This window comes from Antechinus flavipes, chromosome 5, assembly GCF_016432865.1.
Source record: "Antechinus flavipes isolate AdamAnt ecotype Samford, QLD, Australia chromosome 5, AdamAnt_v2, whole genome shotgun sequence".
NCBI classification, from domain to species: Eukaryota; Metazoa; Chordata; class Mammalia; order Dasyuromorphia; family Dasyuridae; genus Antechinus; species Antechinus flavipes.
This window is the reverse complement of record NC_067402.1, coordinates 86,356,695-86,377,498: the sequence shown is the minus strand read 5'-3', so window position 1 is coordinate 86,377,498 and position 20,804 is coordinate 86,356,695. Positions and strand designations below refer to the sequence as shown.

Here is a 20,804-nt window from a genome sequence, read left to right as displayed (position 1 = left end):
ACTCAAGATAGATAACCCCAACCCCTATGGGACACTGAAGTTTTAGGTATCTTAGCATGAAGCATTATCAGTATTCCTTGAGGATTCTAAATTGTATCATACTGAATGGAGTCAGAGAAGGCTAGGAAGTGCAGACAAGCAAAGAAATTATCTAGTATTTCCTTGATTTTAGTTTTCAAAAAACTCTTATCTTTTCCATGCCCAAATAAATAAATAAATAAATTCACTGGCTTTCCCTTAAGAGAATGAATTTAGAAGATACATTCCAGTCATTGAAGTGTTTCTGTAAGTACATTCTCCTTATGTTTATACAGTCAACCCGTAATGTAACAGTGCCTTTTGTCTTCTCTCCCCACATGTAGTCTGAAGGACTCTACAACATCTTTACTTTGAGCTAAAAAAATGGCAGCCATAATTTTGACTGCAGATTGTAGAAGTGCCATCATTTTCTAACTCTATAGAGATCTAAATAAAACTGTATTTTTTCCTAGTATTCTCTCCTGTCAAAAATTAATGCTCCATTCCTTCTTCTAGTTCCAGTCCTGATATTCACTAGTCATATAACCATGAACCCATGGTCTTTTTTCAATGTCTGGGGCTTAGTTTCCCCATCTGTACAATGAAAAGGATGAATTTGACAAGTCTTTAAGGTCCCTTCTAGCCCTAACAGTCAGCAGTGTTTCAGAAATGATTCTAGAGCTATGCAAAGACAACAGTGAAATAAATATGAAAATTTATCAAGAAAGAGTAACGTACTGAGTTTAAGATTTAGAGATGGAAAAGATTTTAGAAGCCATCAAATCCAACTCCCTCATTTCACAGATAAGGAAACTGAGTCACAGCCATATTAAGTGACTTACTCAAAACCATACATAGTATAAGAAGCAGAATTCAAGTTTTCTTTCTCTAGCAATCACACCACATAGCAATTTATGGACAATTGCCATTAGGATTCAAATAATTCAGTTTTCCCCTCACATTTTCTTCTTTCTTTTACATTCATTTCCAGATTATAAACAAGGATGAGATCATTTCATTAATCAAAAAAGTGAAGTGTCAGAAAATAAATTTGTTCAAAAATTATCAAGTTTGTCCCGTGATTTTTTAGTTAGATTCTTATCATTCCTCAGGTGTTTTTCCCTCCTGGTGCTCTCATGTACTTTCTGCTCTCATCCTACCTTTTTAAGAGGAACTTTAAGGGCAAAAGGAAGGTAATTTGGCTTCTCAAGAAATTTTCATAAAGCAATAGTCTCTAAACATAATGTGAATTGTTGTAACTGTCCTGTGATAATTGTCATACGTGCTAAACTCTAATAGGGGAAAATCAGGCCCTGAAGTGGCAATGTTGGAAGAGTCTCATTTAGGCTTTACTGATGTTAAGGCCATTAAATCAGCTCAAAGTCACATTTTCATAACACAAAGTGGGATTATGCAGCTTGAATTTCTCCTGATATTATGATGGGGTTTGAAATTTAACTTTATTAATTAACATTTTCATTTTGCTGTAATTTTAGAGTGCTTTGATTTTCTAGAAGTGGTAATTACCAAGTGCACAGCAGAAGGTAGGATGCATACTAAAAGAGTTTTATCACATAGTCCCCGCTAAGCACAGAGCTTAGAAAGGTGTCTCTGTTCACCCAGACCACGTTTCATGGATGATTATCAAACAGTGGTGTTAGTGCTTATTAAATTCTTTGAGAGAATCTGCTATATCCATTGCTGAGCCATGGATGAAATAAATGGATGGTTCCAAATTAATCCTAGGTGCATCCATGCTCTTTCCTCTTTTTTTTTTTGTTGCAATTATGTAAAACATTATCAGATTAGTCATTTTATACATGAAGACTCAAATAAAAGAGAAAAATGAAAGAAAGTGAAAAAAAAGCATGCTTCATTCTGTATTCAGACAATATCAACTCTTTCTCCAGAGGCAGATAGTATGTTTCATCAATACTACTTTGGGATTGTCTTGGATCACACCATATTGCTGAGAATAGCTAACTCATTCAGGTTCTTCATCAAAAAATATTGCTGTTACTCTGTTCTATATTATCCTGGTTCTGTTTACTTCACTATGTATCAGTTCATGTAAGTCTTTCCAGGTTTTTCTGAAATCTACTCGCTTGACATTTCTTACATCACAATTAGTCTTCCATTACACTCAAATAGCACAGCTTTTTTAGCCATTTCCCAATTGATGAGCATCCCCTCAATTTCCAATTCTTAGCTATCATAAAAAGGGGTACTATAAATATTTTTGTATAATTAGGTCCTTTTCCCCATTTTTTGGATATCTTTGAAATATAAACCTAGCAGTGGTATTGGTACTTCCATTTTCAAACAGAATCTATTTATTGTAATGTAAATTTAATACATTGTGTAAAAGGCTGATCATAGGGTTTCAAGTTGTAAAGAAAACCTTCTTTGTAGATCATCTAGTTTAATTTATTCCACCCAAATAGCTATCATTCTGGTTCAAGGCTTCAACACATTTTGCTTAGACTATTGACATAGCCTTGTACTTGGACTCTCTGCCTCCTCTGTCATTGTTCTCATCCATCATCCACAACTTCCAAAATGATATCAATAAAGCACAGATTTGACCATGTCATTCTCAGTAAGCTCCAGGGGTTCCCTTTTACTTCTAATTCTCATGCAGATTCTTCTGTTCACCATTTAAAGTCCTTTAAAATCTGTCCCTTGTCTACTTTTATAGATAGGTTACTCATTCCTCCACATACTCTATTATCTCAGTCCACCTGGCCTACTTATTGATACTGGTATATAATATCCTGTTTTCTAATTTTGTATAGACTGTCAAGCCTGGGATCTACTCCACTCATTTTTGACATGGTTTCTTTCCATGGTTAGTGCAAGTACTCCCTCCTAAAGGAGCTTCTTCCTGAAATCTCAAACTGTTAGTGTCCCCCAGAATCTTCTTTGACTTCATTTTGCCTTATTTTAAAATCACCTATATGAATATCTGTAGACTATAAACTTCTATTTCTGTCTTCATGTCCATAGTACTTACCATCATGTCTGGAGTATAACCTCATTAGCTTATTGATTGGTTGGCAAGAATCACCCATGGTCAAAGACTACTGAGTGAGGTTTCTAGAACCTCCTGAAACCACCACTGTTTGAAGTCTATGCCCTACTCAATAATGATTCAAAGATAGTTTTCTAGATTCATAAAATGCTTCAATTCATGAGATCATACATTTAGAGCTAGAAGAAAGCTTAGTTTCCATCAGTTTCTATCCTTTTTATAGTGTAGGAAACTAAGGCTGTAATTGATTGTGTTTTTCTCTAAGCATCTTTCCCAATACTCTGATGCTACTAAGGAAGGGTAGTTCTGAATAGAGAGAAAACATAAGACTTCCAATCACTAAAAAGTTCTCATATGCCACATTAAATTTTAAATTTTGTCATTCTGGCTTAAATACAATTCTTGATTCTTCACAAGTAGACTTCTTAGAGCTTAATCACCTGAGTAAGATGGTAACATTTGAGTTTCTTCATCTTCAAAACAGAGGACCAGACTCTGACTTTTGTTAGTATTCCCAGCTCTTAGCACAATGTCTAGCACATGGTAGATACTGATTAGCTCAGCAAAAGCACTTAACCAGCCTCCTTTCCTCCCCTTCTTTTTTTTTTTTCCTACTCTCTATTCTTTCCCATAATCATCTTGTCTTTTACCCGAAGCATGAATGAATTTTTAATAGTGAGGTAAAGATACTCAAAAAACCAGACAGCTACTAAAAGTGGTATACAGAGGAGGAATTGGGCCCTGGCTTTGCCCCCCACCTCTCTTGTTCTCTGGCTCTTATTTCAGGAACATCTGTTTTACAGCACTTCTTCAAAGCCCTCTAGAGTTGCATTAGAGAGGCAAGCCTGTAGAACAACATTTAAACTATGAATTAGTTCATTTGAATATCTGCTCTACTGCCCATTTCCATGCAATGGGACATCTGTTCCTTTGGAAACTCATTTGTTAGGGAGAAGTAACTTCCTTTTTTTCCCTTCTACCCTTCTAGCTTGAGCTAGATGAGAACAGTAGCAAGGCCACATGTCATTAGACCTGTGGTCCACCCAGTATAGAAACTCATGATGAGGATACTGTCCCATTCCAGAACTCCGACAGGTTCTCAGTAGAAAGAGAGGTTGAGTATCCATTTAAGGTTGCAAAGGTTCAGCGAGTTGAAAGACAAAAAATTCTCTGGTCATAATGAGAGAAGCAAACCATATGTAAGGGATTGACAGCTATACTGTCAGTGAACAAAGAAGATCAGAAAACCAAGGGAGCAAAGTCAGAAGGATGTCTCTAAAACAGAGCACCAAATGACAAATCAAGGAAGTGAGCAACTGACCACCACAGGACTGAAGAAGGGATTTGGGCCATAGTTGAAACCAGGAAGACAAACAGATGGCAAAGCCTGAGATCTGTAATGGAAAAAAAAAAAGCCAAAATAAAACGAGCTGGTTAGCACGTGGGAATATTGCAGAGACTTAAAGCTGGACAGGGCTGGGCCAGCCATAATTTCCCACTCTGCCTCAGACAGTACAATGGGACTTGCATTTGCAATGCCCAAAGAAGGGCTTTATTGATCTTTTTGACATCAACCTCAGAATTAAGACTGACATTCTCAATACCCTTTAACCCAAGAAAACTAAGACTCCCTTACCTGTGGATTTATTAAAACCCTCCTTCAACCTCACTTAATCTTTCATCTTTTTTTTTTCTTCCTTTCTTTTACTTCTCAAAAGACACGAGGCACCCTCCCCAGATGCTTTATAGGAAATTTACCTCAAAGTGGAGATAGGGTAACCATACAGGAAAGAGGGAGGGGATACAATACCTGATAAAGAAGTTAAAGTACACAAGTTACAATTTATAGGAGATAAATCGGGTCCTATTGGACAACTATTTGGGAACTGGGTCTTACTTTTTTTCTTAACCCCCCTCTTCCTTCTTAACTAATATTATTCTGCCACATCTTATTCTTGATATTAGTTTAACTTTAGGTCTTTAGCCTAGGGATTTGGCTGACAGTGTTGTTTGGATTTGCCATCTTCTTTCTAGCTTCCCAGATTATCTCCCTCTGGACTTAATTAAAGCCTTATATTTCCCTTATCCACCATTAAAGATGTCAAAGTTCACTTTTTTTTCTCATCCTCAGCTAATACTTTCTCTTCTCTATTACTATGTCTGGAATAAATCTTCCTGCTGGTAGAAAGTCCCTTGATGAAGAAATTACCACTTTCACTCACTCTCTTAGATGGGTACCAAATCCTTTAAGCTAAGACCATGAGTTTAGAACTTCAGGATCTTCTCTGACACTAGATCCTTTGTGCTCCAAATAATCTTCTCTTTCAGCTCTTTCCTTGACATACCTAGTATTCTTCCTTTAGTTCCTTCTCTTATTAGCTTTGACTTAGCTGAACTTAAAGATATAACCTCAAGCCATTCCTTGTCCCTCCCTGTTGCTCCACATCTTTCTCTTTTCTTGGAGAACAATGTCATAGCTTGAATCATATTTCAGGGAGGAAAATGAATTATAATCTCTGGGCTTCATGATAACTAAAATCAATATTTGGTACATGAAATACATGCCTGTTCCACATGACAGTCCTTCAGATATTATGTCCTCTCTGAATTTTCCCTTCTCCATGCTAAATATCTATTCTTCAGCTATGGGAGTACTTGTCAACTATGCCAAGGCTGGTACTATGTCTATTGAGGTCACTCATTTAATACCTGAGGAACAAATACATTTGTATGCACAAAATGGAAATCTTTGCTTGTGTGGAGCATGAGCATTGTGAATTTTGGAGAAATGTGTTCTTCCCTATAAAATCACCTTTGGGAACAATAGAATAGATAAGCATTTTGGAGATCTTTCTTCCTTTCTTCCAACAACAGAATGAAGATGAGGGATTCTATTTTGAAAGTGACCTCTACCATCTTAGAGATTTCCCACTGGCTATAACTGTGATCCTAATTCTTGGACACTTCTCTCATCTATTTCTGCTTGGCTATATACTGTAATAAGACCTTAAAAGCTATTAAAAAAAAAACCTCGTGTGTATCTTAAGAAGCTAAAGCTACTCCTAGCCCAATTGATCTTCCTTAATGCAGTCATAAATTTCTTTTCCTTTCAATCTAGCTACTCACTTCTTGACCATTTATCTTTACAGACTTAATGATGGGTGAGATTCTCCCTCAGTTCTGGTGTAACTCAGGCTGGGAAATTGTCACAACATCTATTTCACCTAGACAGAGATTCTCATTGATCTAGGTACAGATTATTGGGGCAACTAACTTTTCTAAGCCACAGGTATTAGGTTGGGAGAGAGAGAAGCAGAAAAGGGGAATGGGAGGGTTTCAGAAGCAATTCTACTTACCCCATCTTTGTGCTCAAGACTGACCTGTATTTTGGGGGAAATAGAGGAACTCCTGTTCAATAAACTTATCCTTTGAGCTCAAAACAGGAACCTTCCCATTGGTCCAATCATAAGATTTAGAGCTGAGAGGTACTTTAAAGTCCTCTGGTCTAACAACATCATTTTACAATTGGGATAACTGAAATTGCAAGTAATTGCAGTTTGAGAGTTGAAGCCAATGCCTCTGACTCCAAATCCAGTGCACTTTTTATTATGCCTCTTTACCCCAGACTTCTATAAATTCAGGACTTTACTTCACCAATTCAAGGGAGAATTGTCATAGCTATTTTTTTTATTTCCTTGAAGACCTTAAATGATAGACATAAGGTCACTCTTTTGATCTCTACTAGCATGGAAAACTGAAGAACAAAGAGATGTGTATATATAAAAAATATAGCTTTGCTTGCCTCATCTAGATAGGTATATAATTTATCATCTCACCTAATCCTCAAAACAGCCCTGTGAGATAGGTGCTTTTACTAGAAATTATTATTGGGTAACCAGAAATTCTTAGAAATGTTAGATGAGATGGTGTCATCTTGAATTCTTATACCATGCTAATAGAATTTCAGAAAGTTGTTTATGTTTGGAGAAAATACTTCTTCTTTGAAAAGGTGTCATGTCTTATCACCCCAGAGTAAGTCCAGTTAGCATCAGAGTTCCCAAAGGGTCAGGCAAATCTGAAGAGATCTCTTTGGGTGAGTGACTTTGAAAGTGAAGCTTTTCCTTTAACATTTAAAAGCTATGCCACTGGGGAAGCATTTATTGTTTTGCCCATGATGTTTCATCTCTATTCTGGTTGACATTTTCAAGGGATGAATTGTACAAGTGCTCTCTAGTAAGGAGAGTAATTTTAAATTCTCTGTGAGGCTTCAGCTTAGGTGGCTTCAGCCCATGCCCTTTGGTATTAAAGCCTGTATTAATTTGCCCGTGAGGAAATTTAATGTAATACGTACACTGATTTTTGAAGTGAAGGGCATGGAAGGAGACTAGTAAGAAGTAAGGAATACAAGGTAGGACTGATACTGGTAACCTCAATATGCAGCAAGTGATTAGATAGATTGATAGTATTGTGATCCACCAGTGGAGCCCTTTATGCTTTATAAAACACATTTAAACAGTCCTGTATAACAGATTCAATTGAATTCAACAGACATTTATTAAGTCCTTACTTCTTGCCAAGAATGATATTACACACTTCAGTTACAAAGACTGAAATTAAGTAACCCCTTTCTCTCAAATATCTTACATTCTACTGAGAGACAACATTTGTACACATAAGTCAGTTCAAAATAGCTACAATTTCCAAGTCAGGAACATTAACCACTGGGGAAATGTCAAAAGGCTTCTTGATACTTTGGCTGACACTTGAAAAGATCTGAGGAATTTAAGAGAGAAAGTTGAAAAGGAAGATCATATGAGGCAGAAAAGATAACTTTGTCAAGTCACAGGAATGGAATTAGATATGAAGTATGATTTTATCCATTTTCCAAACTAGGAAAACTGAGTCTGCAAGTGATCAAGTAATTAACCTTACATAACCTTACTGTTTTGGGGTTGATCCAGAACTAGAGTCCAAATTTTCTTATTTCCAACCTCAGTGCTCTCTCAATAGGGAGGGGAAAGAAACCCTTTTAAAAAATTGAACTACAGAAAAAATCATATAAGAATCACATGCACAAAAACATTCTTTAAAAGTATGCAATCCTCCATTGATGTTTCTTTATTTCTTTGTTTTCTTTTTTTAAAAGAAAGTTTTCTCCACCCTAACTACTCCATTTTGAAGTTTGTCACATTGTATAATATCATGAAATATTCACACAGAACAATTTCAGGTTACACAATACACATTTTGTATCTGAATTGCTTCCAGGAAACCTGGAAAGAGAGAAATGGTCCTCGGTTAATTGTTTTGAGTTCTGAGACTTTCTTTAGCCAGAAATTTGATTTGAATGTTCCTATTCAAGCTCGGTTATTTCCCAGATATAAAAATATAGCCAACTCTGTATAATTTGTAGCAACAGGAGCAATGAGGGCAAGGATACTTCAACTCCCCAAGTAATTTTAAAAGCTCATTTTGGCCATTGGCTACAAATGCCTCATTCACTGAACTTTCCCCAAATATAATAGTGACTTTCAGAACTGGCTATTTTGGATTCTCTTTCATTTCCCATTAGACTGGAAGCACTTTTAGAGCAAGGATTGTTTCATTCTTTGTGTTTATTTCCCCGGTGCCTAAGACAGCATCTGGCACATAGGGCCTTAATAAATGCTTGTTGGTTGGTTGGTTGATTCATTGATTTTATTTAAAGAAATATTTAACAGCCAAGTAGGTAAAATGAGAGGGCAGTGGAAAAGTAGGTGCCTAGGTAATTCACAGTAAGTTATTAACCTCTGAAAAATATCAAATTGTGGAAGGATGTAAGAGTGGGATGGGAATAATCATTCATATTGCAACTACTCTGTGCCAGTTACAGTGTGACTAGTTTGAAAATAGTGAACAACCCTGGATACATAAATGTGTATATACCAATATGTAATCAATTAGTCAGTAAGCATTTATTAAGTACTAGTTTTGTGCTAAACGCTGTGCCAAGTGTTGGGGATACAAAGAAAGGGGGAAAATAGTCCCTGAATTTTGAACTGAATTTGAACTGAGTTTTTCAGTGAAAGAGACTACATACATATATGTCCATATAAGATATATATAATGTCAATAAATGGAAAGTTATCTCAGAGGGAACATACTAACATCAAGGGTGCCCCAGAGGCCAGTGAAGCCATGTAGTAGAGGTACGGAAAGAGAACATTTCAGACATAGGGGCTGCCAATGGAAAGCCATGGATTTGGGAGATGAAGTGTTATGCTTGAGAGTGAGCAAATATAGTTCTGCTATATGTGAAGGAAAGTTAAGTGAAAGAAGACGATAAAGAAAGTAAAAGGTATGTTTTAAAGGATTTTAAATACCAGAAAAAATGTTCATATTTTATCTTGGAGGCAAAAGGGAATCTTTGGAGTTTACTGGGGATATAGATAATAGGAATGACATGGTTGGACCCATACTTGAGGAAAATCATTTTGACCCAAGTGGATGGAGGACATATAAAAATCCGCCTGTATATGTATGCATATTGGGGCTGAACTTTGGATTTCCCTGACACAGGGAACTCCAAAGGACAAAACTCCCTCTTACAATATAAATCAGGCCATAATTTGCAACTTACAGCCTTTTTTTTTCTTGGATGATTTTCTTGTCAAGAACAGATAAGTTATTCAAAACTGATCATCTTACAGTATTGTTGTTACTTTGTACACAAAACATCTCACTTTGCATCAGTTCATGCAAGTCTTTCCAAGGTTTTCTGAGATTATCCTCATTTTTTAATAATAATTTTATTTATTTTTAAAATATATGCAAAGATAGATTTCAACATTCACCCTTGCAAAATCTTCTGTTCCAAAATTTTTCCCTCCATTCCCCCTACTCCTTCCCCTAGACAGCAAGTAATCCAATATATATTAAACATGTGCAATTCTTCTATACATATTTCCACATTTGTCATACTACACAAGAAAAATCAGATCAAAAAGAAAAAAATAAGAAAGAAAACAAAAAGCAAGCAAACAGCAACAAAAAAGTGAAAATACTATATTGTGATCCACACTCAGTCCCTATGATCCTCTCTCTAGGAAGAGATGGTTCTCTCCATCACAAGATCATTGGAACTGGATTGAATCATCCCAGTATTGAAAAGAGCCACATCCATCAGAACTGATCATCATATAATTTTCTAGTTGCTGTGCATAATGTTTTCTTGGTTCTATTTACTTCACTTAGCATCAGTTCCTTTATGTCTCTAGGCCTCTCTAAAATCATCCTTCTGATTATTTCTTATAGAATAATAATATTCCATAACATTCATATACCATAACTTAGTCATCCACTCTCCAACTAATAATGGACATCCATTCAGTTTCCAGTTCCTTGTCATTACAAAAAGAGCTACTACCAATATTTTTGTACATATTGGTCCTTTCCCCGTTTTTATGATCTTTTTGGGATACAGGCCCAGTAGAAATACTGCTGGATCAAAGGGTATGCACAATTTGATAGCCCTTTGGGCATAGTTCCATGTTGTTCTCTAGAATGTTGGATCATTTCACAACTCCACCAACAATGTTTTAGTATCCCAGTTTTCCCATATCCTCTCCAACATTTATCATTATATTTTTCTGTCATCTTAGCCCCAATCTGAGAGGTGTGTAGTGGTGCCTCAGAGTTGTCCTAAATTTGCATTTCTCTAATAAATAGTGATTTAGAACATTTTTTCACATGACTAGAAATGGCTTTAATTTCTTCATTTATAAATTGTTCATATCTTTTGACCATTTATCAATTGAAGAATGGCTTGTACTCTTATAAATTTGAGTCATTTATTTATTTTAGAAATAAGGCCTTTATCATAAACCTGGGATATAAAACTTTTCCCCAGTTTTCTGCTTCCCTTCTCATCTTGTCTGCATTGGTTTTGTTTGTACAAAAAGGTTTAAATTTACTATAATCAAAATTATCCATTTTGCATTTCATAATGTTTTCTAGTTCAACTTAGTCTTGAAGAGTTGCTTTGGGCAACTTGCTTAGGATAATATAACCAGTAGGAATCAAAAGTGAAATGGAAACTTAATCATTCTGTTTCTAAGACTAGTTCTCCATCCCCTCCATCACACTTCTTTGTTTTTCTGTCTCTGTTTCTGTGTCTGTCTCTGTCTCACTGTCTCTTTTTCAATCTCCCTGTCTCTTTGTCTCTCTCCCTTTTCTCTCTGTCTCTGGGGGGGGGGGGGGTGGAGAAGGGAGGGGAGTGCGTTTCTCACTCTCTCTATCTCACTCTTTATCTCTTACTCTGTCTCATTCTGTCTCTTTGTCTCTGTGCCCCCTCTTTGTCTTGGTGTCTCTGTGTGTCTCTGCCTTTCTCTCTCTGTTTCTATACCTCCTTCCCTTCCTCTCCCTTCCTCCTTCCCTCCCTCCCCCTCTTTTTCCACCTCTCTTCCTCCCTCCCCCCCTCCCCTTCTTCCCCCTCTCTCTCCCACACACACTAGAGCATACATAGGTATTGTGGCACACTGACACACTCTATAAAAATGCAGCTTTGGAGTGAGGAAGCCTGGTGTTCAAGTCTTGCATCTGACATGTTTGGTCATAGACCTTGGGCAAATCACTTAATCTCTCATTGTCATTATGCAATCTTGTAAGTCTCTAAATAACAGATCAAGTTCTGACCTAAATCTCTAGAAGTAGGGTCTTTACCACCGATGCCACAAGTTTTGATCCAGAAAAAAGAGTCAGTAACAACATTACAAAATTCAAAACCTATTCTTGCCCTTTCAGTTTAAAGATTAATTGAAAGTGAAAGGATCCATTTCTATGCCTTTGTTTTTTTTTATTCCTGTAACACTTTGTACAGTGTTATATAGAAACTGGTCCTTTGATTTCATTGGTCTAGGGAAATCCCTTGTAAGAAAACTCCCAATGCAAATCAACATCTTTTCTTCAATTTCTATTTATATTATCCATCAATAAATATTTATTAGGTGCCTTCTAGGTGCCAGGCATTGGGAATACAAAAAGAAGCAAAAGAAAATTTCTGGCTTCAGGAAGCTTACATTTAATGGAGGAGATTACACACAAATAGACAACTATATTGGCAAACTACATTCAGGATAAATAGGAAATATTTAAAAGAGAGAAAGTGCTGGACTTAAGGAGAGTTGAAAAAGACCTCTAGGAGTTGCCTAATATATTTAGGAGTGACTTGCCCAGTGTCTCGCAACAACTACATGTCAGAGGCAAGATTTGGACATCTATTCTTGGCTCCATCTCTGTGCTCTATAAAATATAGTTTTATATGTTCTATAAAATATAGTCTTATTTGTCTGATTCAACTGGGTCTCCAAATAGAAATTTAAGAAAAAGTAAAAAGCATTTTCAGGAGGGAGACTAAAGTAATCAGGGACAGGTGGTGAAGAACAAAGTTTTTTTTGTGCCTCCAATTTGTTCTGTTTGTTGGTGTATATAGAGTACTGCATGCTGGGAGTGGAACAGTCAGGATTAAAGGCTTTGCTATTTCAATAGCATTTCCACAAACTAAATATAAATAGCCTCAGCTTCTGATCTATCTGAAGAGATCACAGTTGTAGCATCCTTCTGCAGCTGCAGGGTTACATTGGACTTTATAAAAACAACTATTGTATAATACACAGTTAGGAGTTCTCTTCACCGTAGCAAATGTAGAGAGATAGTAGTCTGAGTGAAAAATCCTAAACTCCTAGATTGTGAGAGTCTGTAGAAGTCTTGGAAACATATGACTCAGTCCATTCATTTTTATTAATTATGAAACTGGAAACCTTGAATGGTAAAGTACATTTACTGAGGTCACTGTGAGTCAACCCTTTGTTATTATAACCAAGAAATTGAATACAATCTTTTGTTCAGTAAGAGAGGCATAAATTCCAGTAATAAGAATCTAATAATCCATATGTAGTAAGATCACATTTGGAATTTTGTGTTTAATTCTGTATAACATATTTTAGGAAGGATAGTAAATGATCTAGAGAGTATCCAGATCATTGAGGGGTTGAAGGAATTAAGGATGTTTAACTTGGAGAAGATAAGATTTAGGAAGGGAAGTAGTAGCTGTCTTTAAGTATTTGAAAGAGGATTAGCCTTCTCTAAGTTTAACCTGATGGGGCAGAACTTCTGGCAGTGGGAAGAAGTTGTGAAGGACCAATTTTACATTTCAAATAAGCAAAGACTAACAAGTAGTGATTTTCAAAAGTTGAGTAAGCTTCCTGAAGAGGAAAAGTCTGTATTACTCAGTTGAGAATATTGTAAAAATAATTTGTTGTCATGAATGGATCAGACTAGATGACCATGGAAATCCTCTTCAATTCACATTCACTTGTTATCAGTTAGTGGGAGAGCCAGAACTAAAATACAAATTTGTTAATTCCTATTCCAAATGCTCTGTTACACTATCAATTTTTTTTTAAACTGGGCTTGTTGCCTTTCTGATTGATCTGCTACATATATATTTTTTTTAATATTCACAGATATGCTACCATGCTTCCATACCTATTCTTCCTTAGGTAGTCCCATGTGTTAGTCTCCTTATAGATAATTCAGTCCCACTGTGTTAACTGACTGATCCTCTTTCATAGACTAGATGTATCTTCACTACTCAGTGCCCAAAATATAAAGACAGCCTCTGTCATTGTTCATTAAAAGTCATCTCCTAGGAGGAAATCTATAGCTATTATTACTGTTGGGGGCTAAAATAATCATTGCAGTAGTTTGCACTTGTCTTCATTTGAACACTATAAAACATTATTAAGCTCCTGTTTGTTACATGCAAAGTACTCATAGACTTCAGGAGAAAAACAGAGTTTTGACAAGAAGCAGTCTCTCCCTTCATGGACAGCAACAAGCAAGGGAATACTTGTTTAAATAATTAAAATCCAAAATAATACATAGCTTCAGCAGAGGAATTCTTTACAAAGTATTACATGATGTTTGGGTTAGATGAAGTCATCATTAATGGTTAGAATCACAGAAACATTTATAGAAAAGGTGACATTAAAATTGATTTTTTTAAATGGTTAAGGTTTTAATATCCCCAGAGAGCAAGTCAGCTACAAAGAATGATAGGAGCAAAGGGAACTGGCAACAAGGTAGTATAATAGATAGTGTACTGTATTTAGAGTCAGGAAGACTTGAGTTCAAATTCAGATACTTACCAACTGTGACCCTGGGCAAGTTACTAAATCCATTTGCCTCAGTTTCCTCATCTATAAAATGGGAATTGTTTAAGATAAGAACCTACTTCCCAGAATTGTAAGGATCAAAGGAAATAATAATCTTAAAGTACTTAGAACATAGTAAACCTGTGTAAAACTTAAGTAGTAGTAGGGATAATAAGTGGTGATAGTAGTGGTAGTAGTAGGAGTAAAAGAAGAGGAGGAAAAAGAAGAGAAGAAGGAAAAAGAAGATGAGGAAGAAGGAAGAAGAGGAAAAGGAGGAACAAAAAGAAAATGATGATGACAATGATAGTAATGGTGTCATGTTAAAGGAAGAGAGAAATTTCTACTTTAACTGGAGTTGAAAGTATGTAAAGGGAAATTTATGAAGAAAAGGTTTAAAAGTCACAATAGAATCAGATTATAGTAGTCTCTGAATGCCAGTTCAACAGGTTTTGAAAGATACAAGGAACCATTTGAGATTTTTAAATTTACAAAGTATATGCCCAGATTTATGGAGAAAGAAGATTAACATGGTAATAGATTAGAGAAAATAAAATGATGTGATAGAGTAAGAAAAATGTTGGCTTTGGAGTCGGAGAGAATTAGGTTCAAATCTCAACTCTGCACCTAGTTACATGAATCTGGGCAAGTCCCTTAATTTCTGCATACCTCAGGTATCTCTAGGATTTGTCTAAGTCTTGGGTTACCCTTAATGTTGATGAAAAGAAATCCCGTAGTTGGATTCCTACATGTTAACAAAAGTCAGAGATCTTTCACATATTGAGGTAATATAGAATTGGAATTCTTAACTTTGTTGTGTGTCACAGACATGTTTGGCAGTCTGGCAAAGCCTATGAATATCCTCTTAGAATAATATTTTTTAAACCACAAAATAAAATAAATAGAATTACAAATGAATCTCATAATATTTAAATATCTACCAAACATATAGATTTTAAAAGTTCATAGACACCAGATTAAGAACCTCTGGTACAGAGGATAGAGATTGAAGACAGACCTGTTAGGAGAACATTGTCATAGTTCATGTGAGAGATAATAGGAGCCATAATATGATGGTAGCAGTGGAAACAAAGAGGGGGGATGTATTAAGATGTATTTAGGAAGGAACATTGAGAGAATATGGTAACAGACTCTATATGAGAGATGCCAAAGATCACATACAAAAACCTAGATAGAACTTTAATGTTCTCAAAATAACCTTGTGAAGCTGACGCTTCAAATATCATTATACCCATTTTACAAAGGAAGCATTAAGGAATAGAGAGGTTAACTGTGGACTTTGTCCATCCATACAAAGGCATGAAGTGAAAGAGCCATAATCAAACCAAGTCTTTTGAAGAATAGCGCAGGAAATAGAGTCCTAGACATGAAGTCAGGAAGACCTGAGTTCAAATATGACTGACATTTATTACCTTTATTACCCTAGGCAAGTTATTAAATTACTGTCCGCCTCAGTTTTCCTAATTGTAAAATGGGAATAATAATATTTGCTTCCCAGCTTTTTAGTTAGGATGAAATGTAATAATATTTGTAAAGCACTTAGCACAGTGCCTGGCTTATAGTAGTCACTTAATAAAGGCTTGTTCCTTCCTCCTCCTTTTCTTCATTCCCTTCCCTTCTTTTCCCCAATGCTGCTTCTACTGTAGCATACTGAATTCATAAGGTGCTTATTGATTCCTTTTCATCCATTTAACCAGTATTTATTGAGCCTTTGCTATGTGTGGGACCTTCTTCTAGGCTTTACTGCTTATTCAAAGTTTAAGCAGAATTTGAATTACCAATTTTGGTACCTAGGGCAAAGAGCATGAAATGCATGCCCTCAAATCAACTTCATAATTCACAGTTTGAAAATAATGTAGATAGAAATTAAGACAAAATCACTTGAGCAGGGGATGGGAAAGAAGCAGAATTAGTTACTATAGTAACATTAATGCTGAAAGAGAGCTGTTAACTTTTTTAATTTTTGGTGCCCCAGGGCAAAGCCCACTCCATCTAGCCAAATTATTACTCCAAGTAGAAGATGTGTTTTTTTTCACCTCCAAGAGCTATAATAATCTCCTTGAGGAGCCAGCACCAACATACACATAACAATGAAATAAAATAGTACCTAACCAATGCCAGATGAACAATAGAGATGCTAAGAGCTGAGACTTCAAACAAAGGATATATCTATTTCAACTGCCTTCTCACCCTAAAACATCCCTCCCTCCCTCTACCTCCTCTTATTAAGGTCTTCCTCAAACCACTAATTTGAGGACAGATCCAGACCAGCCATTCTACATTTTTCCCCCCTCTACTTCTGACTCTCTCAACTTCATCATCTCCATTCCTCTCCCTTTCTTTTCTTTTTAGTTTTCTTTTATATATGTTTTTCCCCCCACCCTCAAAAGAAGGTAAACTCCTTGAATGCAGGGAATATATTTTTGCTTACATTTGCAAAGGCAGCTAGCTGGGGGCCAGTGAATAAAGAATTATTCCTGCAGTCAGGAAGATCTGAGTTCAAATTAAAGAAGATACTAGCTGTGTGATACTAGGCATGTGACTTAACTTCAGTCTGCCTCAGTTTCTTCAATGTAAACAAAAAGATAGCAGAAGAAATAATAATAGGATCTGCCTATTTGGTAGGTAGGTTGTGAATATCAAATGTAAAAATCACATAACACAGTGCCTGGTATATTGTAGTCACTACATAAATGTTTTTTTCCCTTCCCTTTGCTCCTTCATATTTGTATTCCCAGCATTTAACATGTCATAAATGCTTCCTTAAAGCAAAGAACATAACATTTGATTTTGTTGTTGGAGGACAAATAGATTTTTAAAGGCAGAGATGAAGGCAGAGGGAATACCAGCAAAGTCATTAATGTGTGGCAGGGAACAATGACTAGATCAGTTTGGCTAAGAGTTAAGAAATTATATGACCCAAGTGGATTGGGGCCAGATTGTAAAGGGTCTTGAATTCAGACTGAGGAGTTTAAACTTTCTTCTGTAGATAGTGGAAAATCATTGAATATTTGAGAAAGCAAGAACATTGGTTTTCTAGAAAATTAGTTTAATAATAGAATCAGGATGCTCTGAAGGGGAAAGAAATCAGAGATGGTGAGATGGCCCCATGTCAGATAAAGTCAAGAAAGAACTAACTCTTGAAGCCACATCTCCAAGTCACTAACAAATGTACTAGTTTCTATAAACCCCATTGGAAAAAAGGAAGATTTGGGGTCATTTGTGTTCCAATCACTTACACTAGTTCCACAGCTTAGCAGGGAAAAGGCCTGAAAAGTTTGAAAGTGGAAGAAAGAGCTAGAAGCCAAAAGCTAAAGAAACTTTTAAATTAGATTATAAATTTTAGGGGAAGGCTAATGGAAGCCTCTCTTCTATAGCCAAGAATTGGGGACCTTGAGGGCTGTGTTTAGAATATATAGCCATTGCACTGAATTTCTATAGTCATGATTCTCATTCTTTTTCATTGCAAAGATATTGCCCCCTCTGTTTCTTAATATGAGAGAAAGCTAGGGGGATTAGTGAATAAAGAGTAATGAGGATGTTATTAAACACTCACTTCTCAGAGCTGTTGTAAGGATCAAGGAGATCATAATAGTAAAGCACTTAGTACAATGCCTAGCATATAGCAAACATTATATAAATGTTAGCTACTATTGTTGTTATATGTGCAGGTCAGAATTTTTTCTTTACCTCAGAAATAGCAACCGAATCCAGTCTTTTTGGCTGTAAGGTCAGACAATGCTGCCTGCTTTTCTCTGGCACATAGTAAGCACCTAATGAGTTCTTGCTATTGTATTTGTTCCTTCTCTATACAAGGAAAATGACAAGTCTGGGTTTCCACCCAGTAAAATAAAGGCTATTCTCCTGTCTGACAGACTCTGTTAATTCAGCAAGTGAAAAGATTGTGGCTAAATTATTGCCTAAAATCTGAGTGAAATGTCATAACTTCAGTCAGAGTTTCCCATCATCTACATGTTTGGACACATATAGGCATTGATGAAATCTAAACTGTACCCAATATCCCCCCTCCCAAACAAAAGAAGACAAAATCCCAAAAAATCATCAAAACCAACATCCTTTTTTTTTCAGAAGTTTGCCTTTTGCTTCATTTCCCCCTTAGTCTATTAAAAAATAAAACCAGGTTAAAAGAGTGAATTTAATATTGAACAGAAGATTTTAAATCTTAGACTCTATTAATTGGTTATAACTCTTTTAGCTTAAAAAGCTTAGAAAGTGTGAAACAAGTTAAAATTTCAATCATGCATCCTACCCTTAGGCAAACTCACCCAAACAGCTACAGGAATTAAATTAGGATGTATACTTGCTTTTGGAAGCTTGCCAAGTCATTTCTGGTTGAAGTGCATACTCTTGAGAGCCTGAGAGACGTAAGCAGAAAGCCAATATTCTATATTATTTCAAGGTCCCCCCTTATCATGAGCATGATATAGGGAAATTGCTTTCTTATATTTTCAAAAAAGATATTTAACATTTGCCCCAATGTTTGTACTGTGTAAAATACTCACCCTCTATATGTTGGGAAATGTCACTGACAATATAAGTCTTTGAATGTACAGATGGCTCATTTGGCTACTCTTCTGGGTTCTTATATCTCTGGGCTACTAGAAAGGAGGTACTATAGTAATATCCTTGATGTAACATTTTCAAATATGGAAACTCAAGCCTGAGTATCTGAGGTTATGTGTCCAAATAACCCGCCAATTCACTTGCTATCTAGTGCAATATGTAGCATGTTTGGATTGGAGTCAGGAATTCCTAAATTCAAATCCAGAAATCACTTCGTTTCAAGTATGAGGAAACTAAAGACTCAGATCATGAAATGATTTCTATCACCTACCTAGCTAATGATATGATTAGGACAATAATCCAAGCTTCCTGACTTTGAGTCCATTGCTTTTACTATCAGTGAAATTCATTTCAGCAGAATTTAAAATTGCCACTTTGTGCGAGACTCTGTACTTGGTGTTGAGTATACAAAGCTGATGAATGATGTGGACCTTGCTTTTAAAGAGCTTTGTTGTTCAGAAATTTTTTCAGTTCTATCTGACTCTTTGTAATCCCATTTGGGGTTTTCTTGGCAAAGATACTGGAGGAGTTTGTCATTTCCTTCTCCGGTTCATTTTACAGATAAAGAAACTGAGACAATCAGGATTAAGTGATTTGTCCAGGATCATTAGTAAGTGTCTGAGGCTAGATTTGAACTCGGGAAGATGAGTTTCCCTGACTCCAATCCACATGGTCTATTCACTAGCTGCTTCTCAACAAACTCAAAGACTAATAAGAAAGAGATTATATGTCAACATGTATATAAATAAGAGTGGACTGATTTGAGAGGGTAACCAAAATTCCTAGACCAAATAAGCTATTGCAGTTGTTTCATTTAGTATTTGTGGCCAAAATGAATTACTTAATCACCATATGGAGATTGCAATTATCATTAGAGGAAAAAAAATCACAAGTAACCCTTCAAGACATTATACTAAAATCATTCTATTACTTAGCATGAGACCAAATAACACCATTTCAGATTGCTACAAAAAAGTAGTCCACAATTTTGTGAGGGCCTCCCTGGTTAATTGCATTCTTTTTTTTTCTTTCCAAATTAGATATTTATCTTTGAAAATAACATCTACTACTGTGCACACGTGGGGAAACAAGCAATCCGGGTGGTCTCTACAGGGAAAGAAGGTGTCATTTACAATGGTCTCAGTGACTGGCTATATGAAGGTAAGAAATCCCAGCTCAGAGATAATAACAAATGGGACTTTTCTGTAATTTGAATTTGAGCATAGTTGAAACTGCAGATTCTCAAGGCTTTGTTCAATTGAAAGGGGAATACAAGAATTTTAGGAATTTTCAAGCTGTCACTTATATGTTGTAATAGGGACTGTTGCCTGATATGCCCCAGTGGGAGAGGAGTGTCAGACTTGATCAGCCATGTTTTCCAATGCTTTTTTTTTCCTTGAAAATATTTTAATGAACAGACTTGTTTTATTGGACCCTGATGCCTGGCAGTGCTCATCATTGCAAATGTAGACATAGCTTCAACTGGAAAAAAGTTTGATTTGCCCAGCATACGATAAGATATCAAGGGAAGAAAATAAAAATTACAATGAAGAACACACCTAAGTAATTTCTTCTTTTAATTGCTGGCATTTTACTGGACATTTTCTGCTAGTGAATATATTTTATTTCTTTTTGTGATGGGCAGACGTGTACAGTACTATGGAATAACTAGCTGTTAGTTATACTTACCTTTTAAAGTACTTATAATCAATCATTGTACCTCATTGATTGTTGGAAAATGTTTGTTTGAGAATATCATCAAAAAATCCAAAGTCCATGGCATATAGGTCAAGTATGCTTAATACCAATAATATAAATAGTTTTAGCTCTCCTCGAACTCTATGCCTACTGACAAAAATATTCATCTTGATACTAAAGTTCCCAGGGAAAAGTAAGAAGATGCTGAGGATGGTGTTAAAGCAACAGGCTTCTTATTGTTATTTTATTAAGTATTAGTTCCA

At 35.9% G+C, this 20,804-nt stretch overlaps 1 protein-coding gene across 3 annotated transcripts in view; it reads left to right on the top strand.

Annotated features, from left to right (window-relative positions):
* The window catches only part of DPP6 (dipeptidyl peptidase like 6), a 1,012,545-nt gene that overhangs the window by 763,044 nt on the left and 228,697 nt on the right, over nucleotides 1-20,804 (top strand). For all 3 annotated transcript variants that reach the window (XR_007947662.1, XM_051961469.1, XM_051961470.1), the window contains exon 8: nucleotides 19,884-20,004. Coding sequence is in view for 2 of the 3 variants with exons in the window: in XM_051961469.1 (XP_051817429.1) it covers nucleotides 19,884-20,004 (121 nt within the window). In the remaining variant the exon portion in view is untranslated. The remainder of the gene's footprint in view (nucleotides 1-19,883; nucleotides 20,005-20,804) is intronic.